At 42.1% G+C, this 21,587-nt stretch overlaps 1 protein-coding gene across 3 annotated transcripts in view; it reads left to right on the top strand.

Annotated features, from left to right (window-relative positions):
* Positions 1–21,587, top strand: part of ak8 (adenylate kinase 8) — a 77,363-nt gene that overhangs the window by 39,422 nt on the left and 16,354 nt on the right. For 2 of the 3 annotated variants that reach the window (XM_035786388.2, XM_052462642.1), the window contains 3 exons: positions 13,571–13,702; positions 14,428–14,517; positions 16,891–17,032. In XM_035786388.2, the coding sequence (XP_035642281.1) occupies positions 13,571–13,702; positions 14,428–14,517; positions 16,891–17,032 (364 nt within the window). The remainder of the gene's footprint in view (positions 1–13,570; positions 13,703–14,427; positions 14,518–16,890; positions 17,033–21,587) is intronic. The other variant, XM_035786389.2, reaches the window with a different exon arrangement.

The raw sequence follows: 21,587 nt of genomic DNA, 5'->3' as shown, positions 1-21,587 counted from the left end.
TCCGTCTGGCCACTCTCCCATAAAGCCCAGAATGGTGCTGTTGAGACCGTTGTCCTTCTGACAGGTTCTCCCATCTCAGCCAAGGAACGCTGTAGTTCATTCAGAGTCATTGGTCACCTCCCTTACCACGGTCCTTCTTGCCCGGTTGCTCAGTTTGTTCAGACAACCAACTCTAGGCAGAGTCTGGGTAGTTCCATATTTTTTCAATATCCCAATGATGGAGGCCACTGTGCTTTTGGAAACTGTCAACACGAGAAACGGTTTTATACCCTTCCCTAAATACAGTGGGGCAAAAAAGTCAGCCACCAATTGTGCAAGTTCTCCCACTTAAAAAAATGAGAGGCCTGTAATTTTCATCATAGGTACACTTCAACTATGAAAGACAAAATGAGAAAAAAAATCCAGAAAATCACATTGTAGGATTTTTAATGAATTTATTTGAATATTGTCTCTGATTGGGAACCATATTTAGGTAGCCTGTTTTGTTGTTGTGGATGATTGTCTATGTAGTGTTTGTGTCAGCACGATTGTTCATTAGCTTCATGGCTGTCACGTTGTTGTTTTGTAATGTTCAGTTTTTCCATTAAAATGACGAACACTTACCACAGTGCGTATTGGTCCTCCGATCCTTCTCGCTTATCCTCGTCAGATGAGTATGTTTCTTTCTAAATCATGTCCAAACAATTGAATTGGCCACAGGTGGACTCCAATTAAGTTGTATCAAAGGAAATTGGATGCACCTGAGCTCAACTTAGTGTCATAGCAAATACAAAAATATCAAATTTAATTAAGTATTTAATTTTCAATACATTTGCTAAAATTTCTAAAAACATGTTAAAGTAATGAAATACCAAGAAAATGTTGTTTTGTTAAGTTCTATAAATGTGCTGAGAATGTTCCAAAGCCAAGCAACTATCCTGCACCATTCTCAGAAAGTTGTGGGAAGGTTGCATGCAAAATAACCATAGGACAACCACGCTCTAAGAAATGCATGGTTCTCAGAACGTTATGTGCTAGCTGGGGTGTATGACTGTAGATTAGAACAACACTCTAAGGGGTCCAACAACAAACAATGTGTTGTTTTCATTCGCGAACATATGCTACATGTTTCCAATTGTCTGTTCTTCCTCCCAAGTGTGCACTTGTTCCTTTCATTTCAAGGAAATGACTGGTGTAAGAAACATGGTGGAAACTCAAGCCCATGCCTTCACCAATCCAATACTTTTAGGTTTGTGGGAAGTAGTGAACGAGTGTATTTATTATTGGGACAAAGGACACAGCCATAAAGGGGACACTTTTTTAAACCAGAAGCAAATACTCACTGACTGACATGTCTCCATATTCCACAGTAGTACACTGAACAAAAATACAAATGCAACATGTAAAGTGTTGGTCCCATGTTTCATGAGCTGAAATAAAAGATCACAGAAATGTTCCATAATGCATCCAGCTTACAGGTGTGGCATATCAAGAATCTGATTAAACAGCATGTTCATTACACAGGTGCACCTTGTGCCAGAGTGTTTAATGTTAATTTCTCTATTTCCCGCCTCCAATGTCATTTTAGAGAATTTGGCAATACATCCTCACAACCACTGACCACATGTATGGCGTTGTGTGGGCGAGCAGTTTGCTGATGTCAACGTTGTGAACAGAGTGCCCCATGGTGGGGTTATGGTATGGGCAAGCATAAGCTACGGACAATTGCGTTTTCTCGATGGCAATTTGAATGCACAAAAATACTGTCGTGGTCGTGAGGCCCATTTTTGGAGGGGTATCTGTATTCCCTGTCGTGTGAAATCCATAGGGCCTAATGCATTTATTTCAATTGACTGATTTCCTCATGTGAATTGTAACTCAGTAAAATCTTTGAAATTGTTGCATTTATATTTTTGTTCAGTATAGTAAGGACTTTGATGCCCCTCTCTACCTGAGACAGTGATTGACGATGGATGACAGTCTCTCCCATCACAGGCCTCAGAGGCTTTGTTGCACAGCATCAAAGCCTCATCACAATATCATCTCAGGCTGCGTCCTAAATGGCACCCTATTTCCTATATAGTGCACTACTTTTGGCCAGAGCCCATATCAGTAATAGGGTGCTATTTTAGGCCCCTCCACAGCCACGCATTCTGGAGGGATGTCAGCACTGCACTGCAGCAGACCCATGGGGAGGTTTTGATTCCCCTCCCTGTCAGCCCAGCTGATGGACAGGGAGTTTGCCTAAGGCTAAGCTACAGGCAAGGGGAGGAGGAGCAGCCGTTGCAGCCTTCAGCCACACCATTAAAGCCATCTGAATACTACCTGTCTGAACATTACACCACTCAACTTGACAAAATAGTTCTGTCATTTTCTCTCTTAAGATTACTTTAGCCCAACCCCTGCAAATGATACACATACAGGTTTTGGAGAGGTATGGGGGTCTGCCACACTGGGTGCCTGTTGTGGGGGGTTAAGTGCTTTGTTCAAGGGCACAAAAGCAGGCAATGTCATCTTGGATTTGATACCAGCAACCCTCCGGTTGCCAGCTCAATTCTCAACGGCTTTTTCCTCTCTGACCCGGGATTTGACCTGGCAATCCTCCAACCGTTGGCTCACCTCTCTAACCACTAGGCTACCTGCCGCCTTAGGTTTGTTGTGTGAGGCAGGGCAGTGGTGACGGTAGAAAGCTAGAAGCAGGCGCACCATGGCGGATGTGAATTGGGTTTAAACAAGTTTGCTTTACAAAAGTGTATATATTTCAATCGGAGTGTCTGGAATCTTACAAAGAAAGCTAACTGATAGATAGTAACAAAGTTTCTTTCTGCAGAGAAAAGTCTTGGGTGGCCGTCTGTAAAAAAGATAATGGATCTATATAATTGTAAATAAGATAATCTTGGAGAAGTAACAATGACCCAAATAAAAATGATGCATTCAGGAGTATTAGCTTTAAAACTGGAACATTTTCACTCTGCCCCATGGCAAAATGTGTAGAATAGCAGGAAATTTGCTTTCAACTACAATTCAACCATTTCTACATCCATTTTTGGATGTATTGTAACGTAGGCGCTGGTAGTCGGGAATAGGGGAGGAGCAGGAGTAGACGTGACACATATATTAGTGGTTGAGAGATGCCAAGATTGTGTAAAGCTGTCATCAAGGCAAAGGGTAGCTACTTTGAAGAAGCTCAAATATAAAATATATTTGGAGGTGTTTAGCTATTTTTGGGTTACTACTGGGTTGCACATTTTGGGGAATATTCAGAGGTGGAAACTTTCTGTGGGGATTAACGGGAATATATGGGAATTAACGGAAATACCATTTAAATGTAGATGTTTTTTGCATTGGATATATTTATCATATGGAAACAAACATAAACCTTTTACCTTATCATAAATAGACATAATTGCAAACTATTAAATCCTTCCATTAGATATAAACATGTAAAAAAATGTTACGAATTTATCTTTAATTACATTAATGGACTCTTCACATGGGATGATTTCACTGAACAACAAAAGAAAGGGAATATTGAATGATCCCCAATGATCCATCACATCTTCCAAAAACGTTTTCAACATACATCTATAAAATGATAGTGTAGAAACTAATGCTTTGGTTGCCTTTGTCTCAGGCTTCCATGTCTTCTCCCTGGACCTCCTCAATGTCCACCTCTTGAACATCAGACTCTAAAAAAAAAAGACTCCTCATCGTCACTGTCACTTTCCAAACTTGTTGAGGATGGCTCATTGCCAGGCTTAAAAAGCCTCAAATTTGCTCGGCTGGCCACCAATTTTTCAACTCTTATATTGGTCAGCCTGTTGCGTGCATTGGTGTGTGTGTTCCCAAACAAGGACCAGTTGCTCTCTGAGGCGGCTGATGTTGGTGGGATTTAGAGGATGATGGAGGCAACAGGGGAAAGAGCCTCAGATCCATGAAGTCCCTTCCACCGGGTGGCTGATGAGATATGTTGGCACGATTGCCATGTTGCATCTCCATCCCAAAGCCCTTGCTTGGAAGTGTACTTCTCCAGACTGCCAAGAACCTTGACCTCATCCATGCTAAGGTGGTGAGACATGGTAGTGATGGCACTATAGGCCTTGTTGATCTCTGCACCAGACAGGATGCTCTTGCCAGCATACTTGGGGTCCAACATGTATGCTGCAGCGTGTATGGGCTTCAAGCAGAAGTCTTCATGCTTTTTGATGGATTTCAGAACTGCAGTTTCCTCTGCTTGGAGCAACAGTGAAGTGGGCAGGGCAGTACGGATTTATTATCTTACATCTGCAAGCAGAGTCTGAACAACAGACACTATGGCACTGTCTCCCTCAATCCATGCAATGGCTACTGCTGTAGGTTTCAGATGGATGTTGCTGGGCAGCTTCAATGTGGTGTTCATATTCTTCTCACTTTGCTTGGTGAGGTAGATTGCAGCTATAACTTGATGACCCTTCACTTACCTAACCATTTCCTTGGCTCTCTTGTAGAGTGTAACCATTGTTTTCAGTGCCATGATGTCCTTGAGGAGCAGATTCAATGCATGAGCAGCACAGCCAATGGGTGTGATGTGAGGGTAGGACTCCTCCACTTTAGACCAAGCAGCCTTCATGTTCACAGCATTGTCTGTCACCAGTACAAATACCTTCTGTAATTAATTATTCCTTGCCTACGCACATTCAACCACCCATCAGAGATGATTGCAATACAGTCTGCTTTTTCTATGATTTGCTAGACCTTCACTTGAACTATGATGAACTTTGCATCCAGCAAATGAGTAGATAAAGCATGTCTGGTTGGAGTCCTCCCTCATTTCCAGAATCAGCCATGTATGCTGTCTTTCCGCAGATCCTCTCTGATTTAGAAGCAGGCCTGCGTCCTAAATGGCACCATATTCCCTTTGATCAGAGCCCAAGTAGTACACTATTACATTTACATTACATTTTTACATTTACATTACACTATAATGGGAATAGGCTGCAATTTGGGACGCAGTCCAGGTCTATGATTGCAGATAGAGATTTAGAGGAGGCTATGTGTGTTTACTCTCCTGGGCTGTGTTTTCAGCTTGATAAGTAAATTAAAGGTTTCTGTAATGGCACCATTTATAATTAATCAACTTCTTATTTGCTCAAGTTAAACTGAGGGCATAGAAATGTTTCGAAAATGTCTTTGCGATTAACTATTCATATGCTGTCGTTGAAATACCAAATGTGCTAAAACTGTTTCTTTGAATATTGATTATTACGCTAATTAAGATGCGTCCTTTATTATGATCTGACTGGCTCCCTCTGCCTTAGCCATACGAAAATATGATGTTTGCCCTATGTACGCTTGTCAGAAGTCAAATCAAATTGCATTTGTCACATGCACCGAATACAACAGGTGTAACCTTACAGTGAAATGCTTACTTACAAGCCCTTAACCTACAATGCTTTAACAAGTTAAGAAAAAAATAGAAAATAAAAGTAACAAATAATTAAACGGCTCAGTAAAATAACAAGCGGGGCTATATACAGAGGGTACCGGTACAGAGTCAATGTGCGGGGACACCGGTTAGTTGAGGTAATATGTACATGTAAGTAGAGTTAAAGTGACTCTGCATAGATTATAAACAGAGAGTAGCAGCAGCGTAAAAGAGGGGTCTGGGTAACCCTTTGATTCGCTGTTCAGGAGTCTTATGGCTTGGGGGAAGAAGCTGTTAAGAAGCCTTTTGGAGCTAGACTTGGCGCTCCGGCTTGCCGTGCGGTAGCAGAGAGAACAATCTATGACTAGGGTGGCTGGAGTCTTTGACAATTTTTAGGTCTTTCCTCTGACACTGCCTGATTATAGAGGTCCTGGATGACAGGAAGCTTGGCCCCAGTGACGTACTGGGCCTTACGCGCTACCCTCTGTAGTGCCTTGCGGTCGGAGGCAGAGCAGTTGCCATACCAGGCAGTGATGCAACCAGTCAGGACGCTCTTGATGGTGCAGCTGTAGAACCTTTTGAGGATCTGAGGACCCAAATCTTTTCAGTCTCCTGAGGAGGAATAGGCTTTGTCGTGCCCTCTTCACGACTGTCTTAGTGTGTTTGGACCATGATAGTTTGTTCATGATGTTGACACCAAGGAACTCGAAGCCTTCAACCTGTTCCACTACAGCCCCATCAATGAGAATGGGGGCGTGCTCGATCCTCTTTTTCTTGTAGTCCACAATCATCTCCTTTGTCTTGATCATGTTGAGGGAGAGGTTGTTGTCCTGGCACCACACGGCCAGGTCTCTGACCTCCTCCCTATATGCTGTCTCGTCGTTGTGTCATCGGCAAACTTGATGATGGTGTTGGAGTGGTGCCTGGCCATGCAGTCATGAGTGAATAGGGAGTACAGGAGGGGACTGAGCACGCTGTGCCCCTGTGTTGAGGATCAGCGTGGTGGATGTGTTGTTTCCTACCCTTACCACCTAGGGGCGGCCCGTCAGGAAGTCCAGGATACAGTTTGCAGAGGGGTGTTTAGTATCGGGGTCCTTAGCTTATTGATGAGCTTTGAGGGCACTGATGTTGAACGCTGAGCTGTAGTCAATGAATAGCATTCTCATGTAGGTGTTCCTTTTTGTCCAGGTGGGAAAGGGCAGTGTTGAGTGCAATAGAGATTGCATCATCTGTTGGGGGCGGTATGCAAATTGTAGTGGGTCTAGGGTTTCTAGGATTTTGGTGTTGATGTGAGCCATGACCAACCTTTCAAAGCATTTCATGTCTACAGACGTGAGTGCACTATGTAGTATATATTTTTGCATATTAGAGGCTTAGAGTGATTAGTTCCAATTAGCTTGTTGTTAATTGCAGTGTGTTAAACGCAAGGCCTATCATATAGACGAACAGTATTGTTGTGGTTCGACCCAAATGTAAACAGCTGTTCGCTCCCTCTTGAGTGTCACACTTCAAACAAATACTCCCCTGGAACCAGGGGAGGGAGGGAGGGAGCGAGCGTTAGAGAGAGAGACTCAATTTATTGATCACCTCCTTTAAAATCAGATTATTCCACTGGCTTGCTCTTTATTACTCCATGGGAGAGAATAGGGCTTTAAACAATCCCCAGCCAGCCTCAATGCACTGGGATACCTCTGCATGTTAACAGCTGGCTTATTATACATGACAGTGCAAGTAAGCTAACAGAGTTATTGTTAAGAACAAGATATTTAGTTATTTGTATTTTTAATTTTTAATGGTTTAGTGTTATTTTTGCATTGGGGAAATAATATTTTGAGGTAATGTTAGTTTGACTTTGCCAATGTTAGTTAGATTTAGATATATTTGATGTTTATAGTGTAAATAATGTCATACCTTTTTGTATAGAAATGTGCATGAGTGATCCCTCTTTATAAAGACTTAACCAACATCATACTTTGGGAATTAGATGTAATTTATAACTATCTTTGCAGATTCGTTCTTTTTCAAATGTTAAGAACTAACTGTTTGTTTTTAACTATTTACGAACATCGCCATGCTGAGATATTTGTAAATATGTATGTACAGTGTGGTCTGAAAGTATTGACACCCTTTATGAAGATGAGCAATAAAGACTTTATAAAATAAATAATTCAAATACTGAGCTATATTGTATGCTCATATATTGTGGAATTAAATTATTTTAATTTCTCAGAGAAAGAGATTTTGCTTAACAAGTAATGTATTTTTCTCAAAAATAGGGGTCACAAGATTCTTATAAAGTATTTCAAATATGTATTACTTTAGTATTTGGTTCCCATATTCCTAGCATGCAATGATATTGTGACTCTATAAACTTGTTGTATGCATTTGCAGTTTGTTTTGGTTGTGTTTCAGATTATTTTATGCCCAATTGAAATTAATGGTAAATAATGTATTATGTTATTTTTTTTTTGTTGGGAGTCACTTTTATTTTAAATAAGAATAGAATATGTTTCTGAACGTGATCATACCCCCAAGATATGCTGACCTCCCCTGTTATTGGTAATGATGGGTGGTTAACATGTCTTTTGGGTATTACGTTTGACCCTCTGTAACTTTCTCACTCATTATTATTCACGGTTCATTCAGGATTATCCGTAATCATGGTAGCATCCACATTAATGTAAGTGTTTAGGAACATATTCTGTTCTTATTTATAATAAAAGTGACTCCAAAATGACTCAATACATTATTTACCATAAATGTATATTGGGCACAAAATAATCTGAAACACAACCAAAACAAACAGCAAATGCATCCTACAAGTCAAAAGCTTGATGTAGTCATTACACGCTAGGAATATGGGACCAAATACTAAACTTTTGATGACTTCATTTATTTATAACAATCTTTAGGGGTGTCAATACTTTTGACCCCTACCTTTGTGAAAAAAAGTATTACTTGTTAAACAAAATCTCTTTCTCTGAGCAATTGTATTAGTATAAAATAATATAATTCTCCTTTTTTTTGTTGCATACAATATAGCTCAGTATTTGAATTGTTCATTTTATAGGGTGTTTTATGCCTGGACCCCACTGTATTTTATTAGTGGTATTAGTAGTTGTAGCAGATGTTTTATTAGCTGTAGGCCTATTAGTAGTTGTACAACAACAGTTCTTTCTGTTAATGTATGTTTTTGTTATTGATTGTTTTATTGTTATTATTATTATTAGACAGTAGTTTCCATATTCTTGTTACTAAGTATTGTCTGTTAATTTTGGGTTTTATTTGGACACTTTTGAAAACAAGAGGGTGCATCTCGAGATTTCATCCTGCCAATGTTTTAATAAATAAGTGTAAATGAACCCATGTTCTAGCTATGCCTCTATCAAGATAGCCTTTGATAAAGAAAGTTCTTAGCAATGCTTTTGCTAAAATAACTGAATAACTAATAATTGAAATTGCAACACACTAGAGACGAACATAATTTAGCTGTAGTTTACAAATTATCAACAGGAATTAACTGATATACTTGTTAACCATCCCTTACAACTTTAACACAGTTTCCAAGGTAACATGTGCTTACTAGGCTAAATGTATAACTTAAAAGAAAATACTTATGTGAATCCCCTCATTACAGAATCTACCACAAAGCACCAGGCAAACATTTTCAACATCTAGTTTTCATTTACATTTGGTTGAGTTGTGAACTAATGTGAATTCAACATGAAAGCAGAAAAATATATATTTAACATGTCATTGGGTTTAGGTTAAATTTTGGGTGAAAAAACAATGAAATTCCCAAACGTGAAGGACTTCTTTCAAATCCAATCAGTTTTACACATTGATTCAATGACATCACCCTTTACCACCTGGGCAAAAGTAACACCTATGTGAGAATGCTATTCATTGACTACAGCTCAGCGTTCAACACCATAGTGCCCTCAAAGCTCATCAACAAGCTAAGGACCCTGGGACTAAACACCTCCCTCTGCAACTGGATCCTGGACTTCCTGACAGACCGCCCCCAGATGGTAAGGGTAGGAAACAACACATCCGACATGCTGATTCTCAACACAGGGGCCCCTCAGAATTTCGGCGTGCTCAGACCCCTCCTGTACTCCCTGTTCACTCTGCATGGCCAGGCACGACTCCAACACCATCATTTAAGTTTGCCGATGACACAACAGTGGTAGGCCTGATCACTGACAACGACGAGGCAGCGCATAGGGAGGAGGTCAGAGACCTCTCTGTGTGGTGCCAGGACGACAACCTCTCCCTCAATGTGATCAAGACCAAGGAGATGATTGTGGACTACAGGAAAAAGAGGTTTGAGCATGCCCCCATTCTCATCGACGGGAATGCAGTGGAGCAGGTTGAGAGCTTCAAGTTCCTTGGTGTCCACATCACCAACAAACGATCATGGTCCAAGCACACCAAGACAGTCGTGAAAAGGGCTCGACAACACCTATTCCCCCTCGGGAGACTGAAAATATTTGGCATGGGTCCTCAGATCCTCAAAAGGTTTTACAGCTGCTCCATCAACCTGACTGGTTGCATCACTGCCTGGTATGGCAACTGCTCGGCCTCCGACCGCAAGGCACGACAGAGAGTAGTGTGAACTGCCTATTACATCACTGGGGCCAAGCTTCTTGCCATCCAGGACCTCTATACCAGGCAGTGTCAGAGGAAGGCCCTAAAAATGGTCAAAGACTCCAGCCACCCTAGTCATAGACTGTTCTCTCTGCTACATCACGGCAAGCGGTACTGGAGCGCCAAGTCTAGGTCCAAAGGGCTTCTAAACAGCTTCTACCCCCAAGCCATAAGACTCCTGAACATCTAGTCAAATGGCTACCCAGACTATTCGCATTGCCCCCCCCCCTTTACACCACTGATACTCTCTATTGACATCTATGCATAGTCATTTTAATAACTCTACCTACATGTACATACAGTGCCTTGCAAAAGTATTCGGCCCCCTTGAACTTTGCGACCTTTTGCCACATTTCAGGCTTCAAACATAAATATATAAAACTGTATTTTTTTGTGAAGAATCAACAAGTGGGACACAATCATGAAGTGGAACGACATTTATTGGATATTTCAAACTTTTTCAACAAATCAAAAACTGAAAAATTGGGCGTGCAAAATTATTCAGCCCACTAAGTTAATACTTTGTAGCGGCACCATTTGCTGCGAATACAGCTGTAAGCCGCTTGGGGTATGTCTCTATCAGTTTTGCACATCGAGAGACTGACATTTTTTCCCATTCCTGCTTGCAAAACAGCTCGAGCTCAGTGAGGTTGGATGGAGAGCATTTGTGAACAGCAGTTTTCAGTTCTTTCCACAGATTCTCGATTGGATTCAGGTCTGGACTTTGACTTGGCCATTCTAACACCTGGATATGTTTATTTTTGAACCATTCCATTGTAGATTTTGCTTTATGTTTTGGATCATTGTCTTGTTGGAAGACAAATCTCCGTCCCAGTCTCAGGTCTTTTGCAGACTCCATCAGGTTTTCTTCCAGAATGGTCCTGTATTTGGCTCCATCCATCTTCCCATCAATTTTAACCATATTCCCTGTCCCTGCTGAAGAAGAGCAGGCCCAAACCATGATGCTGCCACCACCATGTTTGACAGTGGGGATGGTGTGTTCAGGGTGATGAGCTTTGTTGCTTTTACGCCAAACATAACGTTTTGCATTGTTGCCAAAAAGTTACATTTTGGTTTCATCTGACCAGAGCACCTTCTTCCACATGTTTGGTGTGTCTCCCAGGTGGCTTGTGGCAAACTTTAAACAACACTTTTTATGGATATCTTTAAGAAATGGCTTTCTTCTTGCCACTCTTCCATAAAGGCCAGATTTGTGCAATATACGACTGATTGTTGTCCTATGGACAGTGTCTCCCACCTCAGCTGTAGATCTCTGCAGTTCATCCAAAGTGATCACGGGCCTCTTGGCTGCATCTCTGATCAGTCTTCTCCTTGTATGAGCTGAAAGTTTAGAGGGACGGCCAGGTCTTGGTAGATTTACAGTGGTCTGATACTCCTTCCATTTCAATATTATCGCTTGCACAGTGCTCCTTGGGATGTTTAAAGCTTGGGAAATCTTTTTGTATCCAAATCCTATCCTTTAAACTTCTTCACAACAGTATCTCGGACCTGCCGGGTGTGTTCCTTGTTCTTCATGATGCTCTCTGCGCTTTTAACGGACCTCTGAGACTATCACAGTGCAGGTGCATTTATACGGAGACTTGATTACACACAGATGGATTGTATTTATCATCATTAGTCATTTAGGTCAACATTGGATCATTCAGAGATCCTCACTGAACTTCTGGAGAGAGTTTGCTGCACTGAAAGTAAAGGGGCTGAATAATTTTGCACGCCCAATTTCAGTTTTTGATTTGTTAAAAAAAGTTTTAAATATCCAATAAATGTCGTTCCACTTCATGATTGTGTCCCACTTGTTGTTGATTCTTCACAAAAAAATACAGTTTTATATCTTTATGTTTGAAGCCTGAAATGTGGCAAAAGGTCGCAAAGTTCAAGGGGGCCGAATACTTTCGCACGGCACTGTTCAACGCTGAGAGACAGAATCTAAAACAAAAATCCAGAAAATCACATTGTATGTAATTAATTTGCATTCTATTGCATGACATAAGTATTTGATACATCAGAAAAGCAGAACCTAATATTTGGTACAGAAACCTTTGTTTGCAATTACAGAGATCATACTTTTCCTGTAGTTCTTAACCAGGTTTGCACACACTGCAGCAGGGATTTTGGCCCACTCCTCCATACAAACCTTCTCCAGATCCGTCAGGTTTCGGGGCTGTCGCTGGGTAATACAGACTTTTAGCTCCCTCCAAAGATTTTCTATTGGGTTCAGGTCTGGAGACTGGCTAGGCCAGTCCAGGTCCTTGAGATGCTTCTTACGGAGCCACTCCTTAGTTGCCCTGGCTGTGTGTTTCGGGCCATTGTCATGCTGGAAGACCCAGCCACGACTCATCTTCAATGCGCTTACTGAGGGAAGGAGGTTGTTGGCCAAGATCTCGCGATACATGGCCCCATCCATCCTCCCCTCAATACGGTGCAGTCGTCCTGTCCCCTTTGCAGAAAAGTATCCCCAAAGAATGATGTTTCCACCTCCATGCTTCATGGTTGGGATGGTGTTTTGGGGGTTGCACTCATCCTTCTTCTCCCTCCAAACACGGCGAGTGGAGTTTAGACCAAAAAGCTATATTTTTGTCTCATCAGACCACATGACCTTCTCCCATTCCGCCTCTGGATCATCCAGATGGTCATTGGCAAACTTTAGACGGGCCTGGACATGCGCTGGCTTGAGCAGGGGGACCTTGGGTGCGCTGCGGGATTTTAATCCATGACGGCGTAGTGTGTTACTAATGGTTTTCTTTGAGACTGTGGTCCCAGCTCTCTTCAGGTCATTTACCAGGTCCTGCTGTGTAGTTCTGGGCTGATCCCTCACCTTTCTCATGCTCATTGATGCCCCACGAGGTGAGATCTTGCATGAAGCCCCAGACCGAGGGTGATTGACCGTCATCTTGAACTTCTTCCATTTTCTAATAATTGCTCCAACAGTTGTTGCCTTCTCACCAAGCTGCTTGCCTATTGTCCTGTAGCCCATCCCAGCCTTGTGCAGGGCTACAATTTTATCCCTGATGTCCTTACACAGCTCTCTGGTCTTGGCCATTGTGGAGAGGTTGGAGTCTGTTTGATTGAGTGTGGACAGGTGTCTTTTATACAGGTAACGAGTGGAGAACGGAAGGGCTTCTTAAAGAAAAACTAACAGGTCTGTGAGAGCCAGAATTCTTACTGGTTAGTAGGTGATCAAATACTTATGTCATGCAATAAAATGCTAATTAATTACTTAAATACAATGTGATTTTATTGATTTTTGTTTTAGATTCCGTCTCTCACAGTTGAAGTGTACCTATGATAAAAATTACAGACCTCTACATGCTTTGTAAGTAGGAAACACTGCCGATTTGGCAGGTTATCAAATAATTGTTCTCCCCACTGTATATAGTGCAAAGTACACACACTGAAGGTGTGCTATAATGACATACCTGAACCACCTCTTGAGTTCATGTAAATCATGTGTTAAAATAGGTGAAAAGGAGAACTGGATTGCCACTTTAATGCTGTGGTTGTTGTCTCCTCCCACAGTTCTGAAGTACATTCTTTCGCGGCACTGTTCTGTGGCCCCTCACACCCCCAGGGTCCTCCTATTTGGGCCCCCTGGCTCAGGCAAGAGTTTGCAGGCGAAACTTATCTCTCAGAAATACAACATTGTCAATCGTAAGTTTTCACACAGAACAGTCCTTCACTGTCCCTCTCAATGTGTTCCCCATATTATTGCCTTTACCTGGCTCTATAAAATAGTCATTGATTGAATTTGTACTATGATTATGCCATTAAATTCAAAATTGGCTTTAGAAGTACTTCTTATGATACAACTTTTTAATGTTATTTTGACAAAGTATATTTTGCCATGTTCTCTAGAGTAGCCACAGAAACTGACAGAATGTGGTTATATTAAGTGCAGTTTTCCTCACTCCCAGTTTGCAAACCAGAGAAATGATTTAATACTGTAGATTTATGCCTGAAGTGCTGGAGAATAGAGCCAAAATTAAAATTGTAGCTTCACTGTCCAAATATATATGGCGAGGACTGTACAGTATATGATATATATTTGTTTAGACACAAACATGATTAAAATGTTCTGTTTTGACATAGAGTGTTATGTCACTGCCATTTTTTTGCACAGACTTTCCTTTTCCATCCTCCTTCTCTCCTTGTTTACTGTGTATGGTTGCATCCCAAATGCAAGCTATTCCTATTTAGTGCACTACTTTTGACCAAGACCGCTCTAGGGAATAGGGTGCCGTTTGGGACGCAGCCTACAGGAGCTGTCATTTTTCCTATTCTGTTTATTCCCTGTCTGAAAGGTTACATTGTGTATTCTGTTTATTTCAACATGAATGTCTCCCCTTTCTTGTCCCGACTCTCCGCTTCCCTTGTAGTTTGCTGCGGTGAGCTTCTGGAGGCGGTTTCTGCAGACGCGACCAATATGGGAGAACTCATTAAACCTTACTTGGAATCTGGACAACAAGGTACACAGCTAGTCATACAAGAGGGTGCACTCATACTCACATGCTCACACACACCTTTGTGGCCATACAATTTATCTGGTTCCTCCTTCAATTAGTTGCTTTTAGCATCAGAGCCTGCATGTAAACAGTGTTACAGGGGGGAGTAAAAATGGAGACCCTGTATCCCTGCCCATGCAATAGTAATGAACAGCTCTGGAATGGCTAGTCATTTGCCCAAAATAATTAGATTAGCTCGGTTAGCTTGGGCTACTCATCATCAGACAATTATCTGATGTGAATAATAACTAAGGAGACATTCTCTAGTACTACATTTCCAAATAGTTTGAATCAGGTTTTGATCTCGGTTGTGTGTCTCATCTTGATTGGAAAAAGATACATATTTCAGTCAGTTTTGATTTATTTAATTGTTTTGCTACTTTGGAATAACATCCTGTGGAAAATAATATTAGACATGATATAAGGCGGTTGCCATTTAGCTGGAGCTACTGCTCCACTCTAGAGGTTGTATGTAGCTGCCAAAGCGTGCTAATCACTGCAGTGCCCAGGGCTTGTGTCTGGGCCACTCGCCTTGAGCAACTTTTTATTAATTGAATTAACATCCCCCGGGGAGTGGGCTCCATGCAGATGTGTCGAGATTGTGCCGCCAATGCATACTGAGTTCAAGCCTAATGAAGGCCTTGACTCGCACACTTATTCCTCACACGCGCACACACACATTTGCACATACACATGCATAGGCTACACAAACATACACACACACACACAGGCTTAATCTGGGTCTGGTGGGAAAATGACCCATAGTCCATTTGCAACTATTTATGACCAGAAGAACCACTGCTGGCCACAGTGGGAACCAACTCACATTCTTATTGTTACCAATGTACATATTGGAGTGGAGAATATGCATGAAATATGTTAATTGTTGTGTTCAACTTCTTGTATTTTTTTGTACTGGGCTTTGTTATCCAGTGAGAGAAGGCGGCTTTTGCTATTTGAAGACATCTCTTTCTCCCTAACCCTCCCTACATCACTCTCCCTCTCTGTGACAGTGAGAATTGCAGGGAAAGGAGCTTGCTTAAGTAATTTACAAGTTGATTAATAGACTCACTGGGGTATAATTAGGGTATGGAGAGATTGTGGCTAGTGTAAGCAGTGCAGTGCTTTAGGGATTTGGAGAGCCACATTAAGGAAATAGAAAATATGAAATGGTGTTACGGAGGAGTGGATGGAAAGGAGGGAGTGGAAATGAAGGGAGAAGAAGAAACCTTTTCAGGCTGCCTGATGTTTGAAGACGTTTCTGCAGGAGGGAGAAGCTCAGATTGTTTGTTGTGGAAATTGGACATTTCAATCCATCAACTTACATTTTTCCCAGGCTTCTTCATGGTCCCCTTGGGTTTTGCTCTTATTTTTTCTCAAATAATATAATTATATTTGTATTACCTACCCCCCTTTTCATTTTCTGCTATTTTCTCTCTACCTTTCACACATACTTTCCTTCTCCCACCTCCACCCACTGTTTTTCTTCTCTTGTTAAAAGCCACTTATTCACCTTACTTTTGGAATGCCATCATCAACATAAATAAATAATAATTAAACTTATGCTGCCTGTCATGCAGCTGATTTCAGAGTGAAAGTTGTGTGGAGTGTCTTCAAGAAATGTAAACATGAATTTGTCTGATTCCAACTTAATTATTTTGTTGCCGGATACATTCCTCCTTGGTTCATTCCTCCTTGATTTAGAAGAAAATGCATGTAGTGATAAAATCCTGTCTCTGAAGATATAGCCTATACTTAAATATGCATGTTTATTTTTGGAAACAAGACAGATTTCTGGCTCAAGGTGCAATAAGTGTGGTGGAAAAAACAAGACCAAATAGAAAGTACAGAGGGGGATCAATTGTACCAGACAAGTTAACATAGGTTGATATCCATTTTCTTGGGGGGGGGGGGATTTGCATCACAAGCCTTGTCAGAAAGGAAGAGCACATGTATAAGAATCCTCTGGACCCAATCTGCTGATATGATCATAAAGCCAGGAATTAGACTAATCAATTAAATGTTCTATTTCTAAATGAAAAGATTATTAAAGAGTAGGCTATAGTGTTTATTCAGGAAATTCCTGAAGAATCCACAAAAACAGAAGTAATGAGAGAAATATGTTCATTGTGAATACGTCCGTAGAAAACACAAATTGATAGATACAGTATAAGCAATGGTTCTATCACATCTTACACCAATCTAGTCATGTCAAAAAAGGGATCTCTGTCAGATGTCTGATCAGGAAGGATGCATTCTTAAAGTCTTAAGAATTCTGAAAGAACAAGACCAGAGTCTCTAAGGGAGTGTGTTATGTGTGTCCCTGTGTTTCCTTAGTGCCTGATAGTATGGTGCTGCAGATCCTGACGGAGCGTCTCAGTAGGCTGGACTGTACCACACGAGGCTGGGTGCTGCATGGCTTTCCCAGAGACCTGGAGCAGGCAGAGAAACTCCAGGAGTCCAACTTCATCCCCAGCAGGTAGGCCTATTTACCTCTAGCTCTGGTCCAGGGTGTTAATGCCTGTTCCTCTACTAACGCCTCTAGTTGCATAGGCCACACGTTGGAACCCGAGCTAATTTACCTCTAGATCCCCTAGAGCAGTGGTTCCCAAACTTTTTATAGTCCCATACCCCTTCAAACATTCAACCTCCAGCTGTGTACCCCCACTAGCACCAGGGTCAGCGCACTCTCAAATGTTTTTTTTTACCATCATTGTAAGCCTGCTACACCCACACTATAAGAATGAGTGTGAGTTTTTGTCACAACCCAGCTCGTGGGAAGTGACAAATTGCTCTTATAGGACCAGGGCACAAATAATAATAATCAATCATTTGTCTCTTTATTTAGCCATCTTACATATAAAACTTTATTTGTTCATCTAAAATTGTGAATAACTCACCACAGGTTAATGAGAAGGGTGTACTTGAAAGGATAATGAATCCAGTTGCTTGTGTCATCCTTTTCGGAAAGTACGTAATTGCGCACCCAACTCACTCAGGTGCTTCGCTATATGGACATTGTCCATAAGCTTGAGTTCATTTGCACACAAAAAAAATCATACAACGATGAAAACGATGAAAAGACCTGTGTTAATGCAAACGGAGAAGAGCTCCAACTTCTTAATCATAGCCTCAATTTTGTCCCGCACATCCTAGATTCAGATCATTCAGGTGAGAAAAACATCAGCCAGATAGGCCAGTCGTGTGAGAAACTCATCATCATACAAGCGGTCAGACAAGTGAAAATTATGGTCAGTAAAGAAAACTTTAAGCTCCTCTCTCAACAAAAAAAAAAAACATGTCAATACTGCGCACTTCTGTATGTTGTAAAATAGTTACATGGTCGCTGCCCATACCATTGCATAGTGCAGAAATACATGAGATTTCAGGGGCCTTGCTTTAACAAAGTTAACCATTTTCACTGTTGTCTAAAAATGTCTTTCAAGCGGTCAGGTATTCCTTTGGCAGCAAGAGCCTCTCAGTGGATGCTGCAGTGCACCCAAGTGGCGTCGAGAGCAACTGCTTGCACACGTGTTACTACTCCACTATGTCTCCCTGTCATGGCTTTTGCGCCATCAGTACAGATACCAACACATCTTGACCACCAAAGTCCATTTGATGTCACAAAGCTGTCCAGAACTTTAAAAATACCCTCTCCTGTTGTCCTGGTTTCCAGTGGTTTGCAGAAGAGGATGTCTTCCTTAATTGACCCCCCCATAGACGTAACAGACATATAACAGGATCTGTGCCATGCCTGCTACATATGTTGACTCATCCAGCTGTAACGCATAGAATTCACTGGCTTGAATTCGAAGCAGGAATTGTTGAAACAAAACATGCCAATTTGAAAATAAGCCACAGCAGTTTTTTGAGAATTAAGACGACTTTCGAGTAGTAAGACATGTATAAAATCAACAGATAACATCAAAAGAAGGGGCTAGAAGCGTCGTATATGGTGAGCTACTGAGTGGCCAGGACAGGCAAGCCCCATACTATTGTGGAGGACTTAGGTCCAATGTCCCTGTCTGTTGTTCGGTGCCTTCCCGCCTAAGGGGTCGGTAGCTCTTCGGCTGCATCAGATTCACAACTGTCAGTGTCCATGCTAGCTGGGCTAACAACAAATGTAGAATTACTGATGTTAGCATTCGATGTGCTCGTGAAAGCAGAGCAACTTGTGTCATCGACAGGTGTAGTACTGTTGGTAATAGCAGTACTACCAGTAGAGCTGGTAAGTGTTTCTATGGATGCGGGACTTACTTTTTTTTTAACCATTCATCCATTTTCAAGCAAACGGAATGAGCAGCAGCTACGTTTGGCTGCATATGGACCGTTAGTGGATTTCCCGCGAGAGAGTAACAGTTAATGTGATTGGATGTTAATTATTTGACGAGGCTACCTGCATTTGACTTTGTTGTTATTTTGCTGAACATTAGATGGTTTCATTTTATTTGATTTTTTTAACGTTTTTTTTTTTAGTTTAAAAAAGTAAAGCTGGCCGCCATTTGACTCAGTGAAGCAGTGAAAATGCGTTCTGTAGAGTAATGAATCACCCTCCACCATCTGGCAGTCCGACGGACAAATCTGGGTTTAGTGGATGCCAGGAGAACACTACCTGCCCCAATGCAGTGCCAACTGTAAAGTTTGGTGGAGTAGGAATAATGTTCTTGGGCAGTTTCTCATGGTTCGGGCTAGACGCCTTAGTTCCAGTGAATGGAAATCTACAGCATACAATGACATTCTATATGATTATATGCTTCCAACTCTATGCTTCCAACTATGCTTCCAACTTTTTTAGGAAAGGCCCTTTCCTGTTTCAGCATGACAATGCCCCTGTGCTCAAACAAGGTCCATACAGAAATTATTTGTCGAGATCGGTGTGGAAGAACTTAACTGGCCTGCACGATTACAGCCTCGAGTCTTCTTGAGTATGATGTTACAAGCTTGGCACACCTGTATTTGGGTGGAGTGCTGCGGAGATGGTTGTCCTTCTGGAAGGTTCTCCTATCTCCACAGAGGAACTCTGTCAGAGTGACCATCAGGTTCTTGGTCATTCCCCGACTAAGGCCCTTCTCCCCCGATTGCTCAATTTGTCCGGGCAACCAGTTCTAGGAAGAGTCTTGGTGGATCCAACACGGTGGCCTCCATCCAAGAATGATGGAGGCCACCGTGTTCTTAGGGACCTTCAGTGCTGCAGAAATGTCTTGGTACCCTTCCCCAGATCTGTGCCTCAACACAATCCAGTCTCGGACAATTTCTTCAACGTCATGGCTTGGTTTTTGCTCTGACATGCACTGCCAACTGTGGGACTTTATAAAGACAGCTGTGCGTCTTTCCAAATCATGTCCAATCAATTGAATTTACCACCGGTGGACTCCAATCAAGTTGTAGAAACATCTCAAGGATGATAAACAGGATGCATCTGAGCTCAATTTCGAGTCTCATAGCAAAGGGTCTGAATACAGTACTGAATACTGTTTTTGCTTTGTCATTATGGGGCATTGCATGTATTCAAAAAATATTGAAAACATTTTATAATAAGGCTGTAATGTAGCAAATTGTGGAAAAATTAAAGGGGTCTGAATACTTTCCAAATGCACTGTACGTCGTTCCAAGATGGCGTAGCAGTCGGACGTGTGTTTTATCTTGTCCCGTCCCGTCTAGTGTAAATATAGTTTTCCTCGGTTTTTTTTCTGTATATATTTCATACATATTTTAATCTCACTTTCCAACTAGAGCTGAATATACTCTCCTGCAACCCGCATCACCCAATGTGGTACGGATCTGCTTTTTCTATACTTTACTTTAGAACCGGAACCCCCATCAGAAGCTAGCCAGCTAACTAGCTAGTACTCAGTTAGCCACTGCTAGCGGTCTTCAAAGCTAACTAGGACACCAGCGCGACATCAACCCAGAGCATATCAGACTGCTTTTTCTCTACCACATCTCCGGATTCCTACCGCAAGCTCTGAACCTTTACACCGGATCATCGCAACTAGCTAGCTGCAATCCGAGTGGCTACTCCTGGCTAACGTCTCTGTCCCAAAGCAAGCATCAGTTAGCCTTGAGCTAGCCTCGACCTAAGCCCATCTCCCGACTAGCCGAAGAGGACCAACAATACCTCTTTTGCCAATTGGCCTGGACCCTTTACTGCCGACACGGAACCCCGCCGATCCATCACGACTGGTCCGCCGACATAATCGTCCGAGGTGGTTTCAACAGGCTTTTTCGTTGCGACATCGCCAAAGATCCATCTGCTGGCCAAGGCCCGCAAGCTTTCTGAATCGCTGTGTCTCCAGCTCACCTAGCGTACTAGAGCACCTGTAGTATACTCCTGGGCTACAATTACCCGGGCCCACGACCGGTCTGTCGATGTCACCGCATGAAGAGGAATAAACAGACTCACCCCATCGCGACGTCCCCCAAAGGTTAACTCTCTAGCCCTCGCTATCTCCCTGCTTGCTAATTCGGCCTGCAAACGGCTAGCTTGTTTAGCCCGGGCCTACGAACTGTTAGCTTGTTAGCACAGGCCTGCTAACCATCTGAATCACCGCATCCCAAACACTCTGAACCCATTTACTTTCTATCTCTTTTTGATTTTTATTTTGTTTATACCTTCCGGAAACCTGCCTCACCCACTGTGATACGGAATCGCTATTACTTTAAATTTTTATTTTATTTTTATGACACACTCAAGAACCTCCAGACGCTAACCAGCTAACTAGCTACAAGCTATTTAGTCATTGTTAGTTTTTTTTTAAACCTGGATAACACTCGCCAGCCCAGCTTCCCTGCCCATCCACCGCTGCCCCCTGGACACTGATCTCTTGGCTACATAGCTGACGCACGCTGGACTGTCCATTAATCACGGTACTCCATTCTGCTTGTTTGTTTATCTGTCGGCCCAGTTGCCTAGTCAACGCCATTTTACCTGCTGTTTGTTGTGCTAGCTGATTAGCCTCGCCTACTGTTTTTAGCTAGCTTTCCCAATTCAACACCTGTGATTACTGTATGCCTCGCTGTATGTCTCTCTCAAA

Source organism: Oncorhynchus keta, chromosome 14, assembly GCF_023373465.1.
Source record: "Oncorhynchus keta strain PuntledgeMale-10-30-2019 chromosome 14, Oket_V2, whole genome shotgun sequence".
Lineage (NCBI taxonomy): Eukaryota > Metazoa > Chordata > Actinopteri > Salmoniformes > Salmonidae > Oncorhynchus > Oncorhynchus keta.
This window is presented reverse-complemented; position numbering and strand designations above follow the sequence as displayed.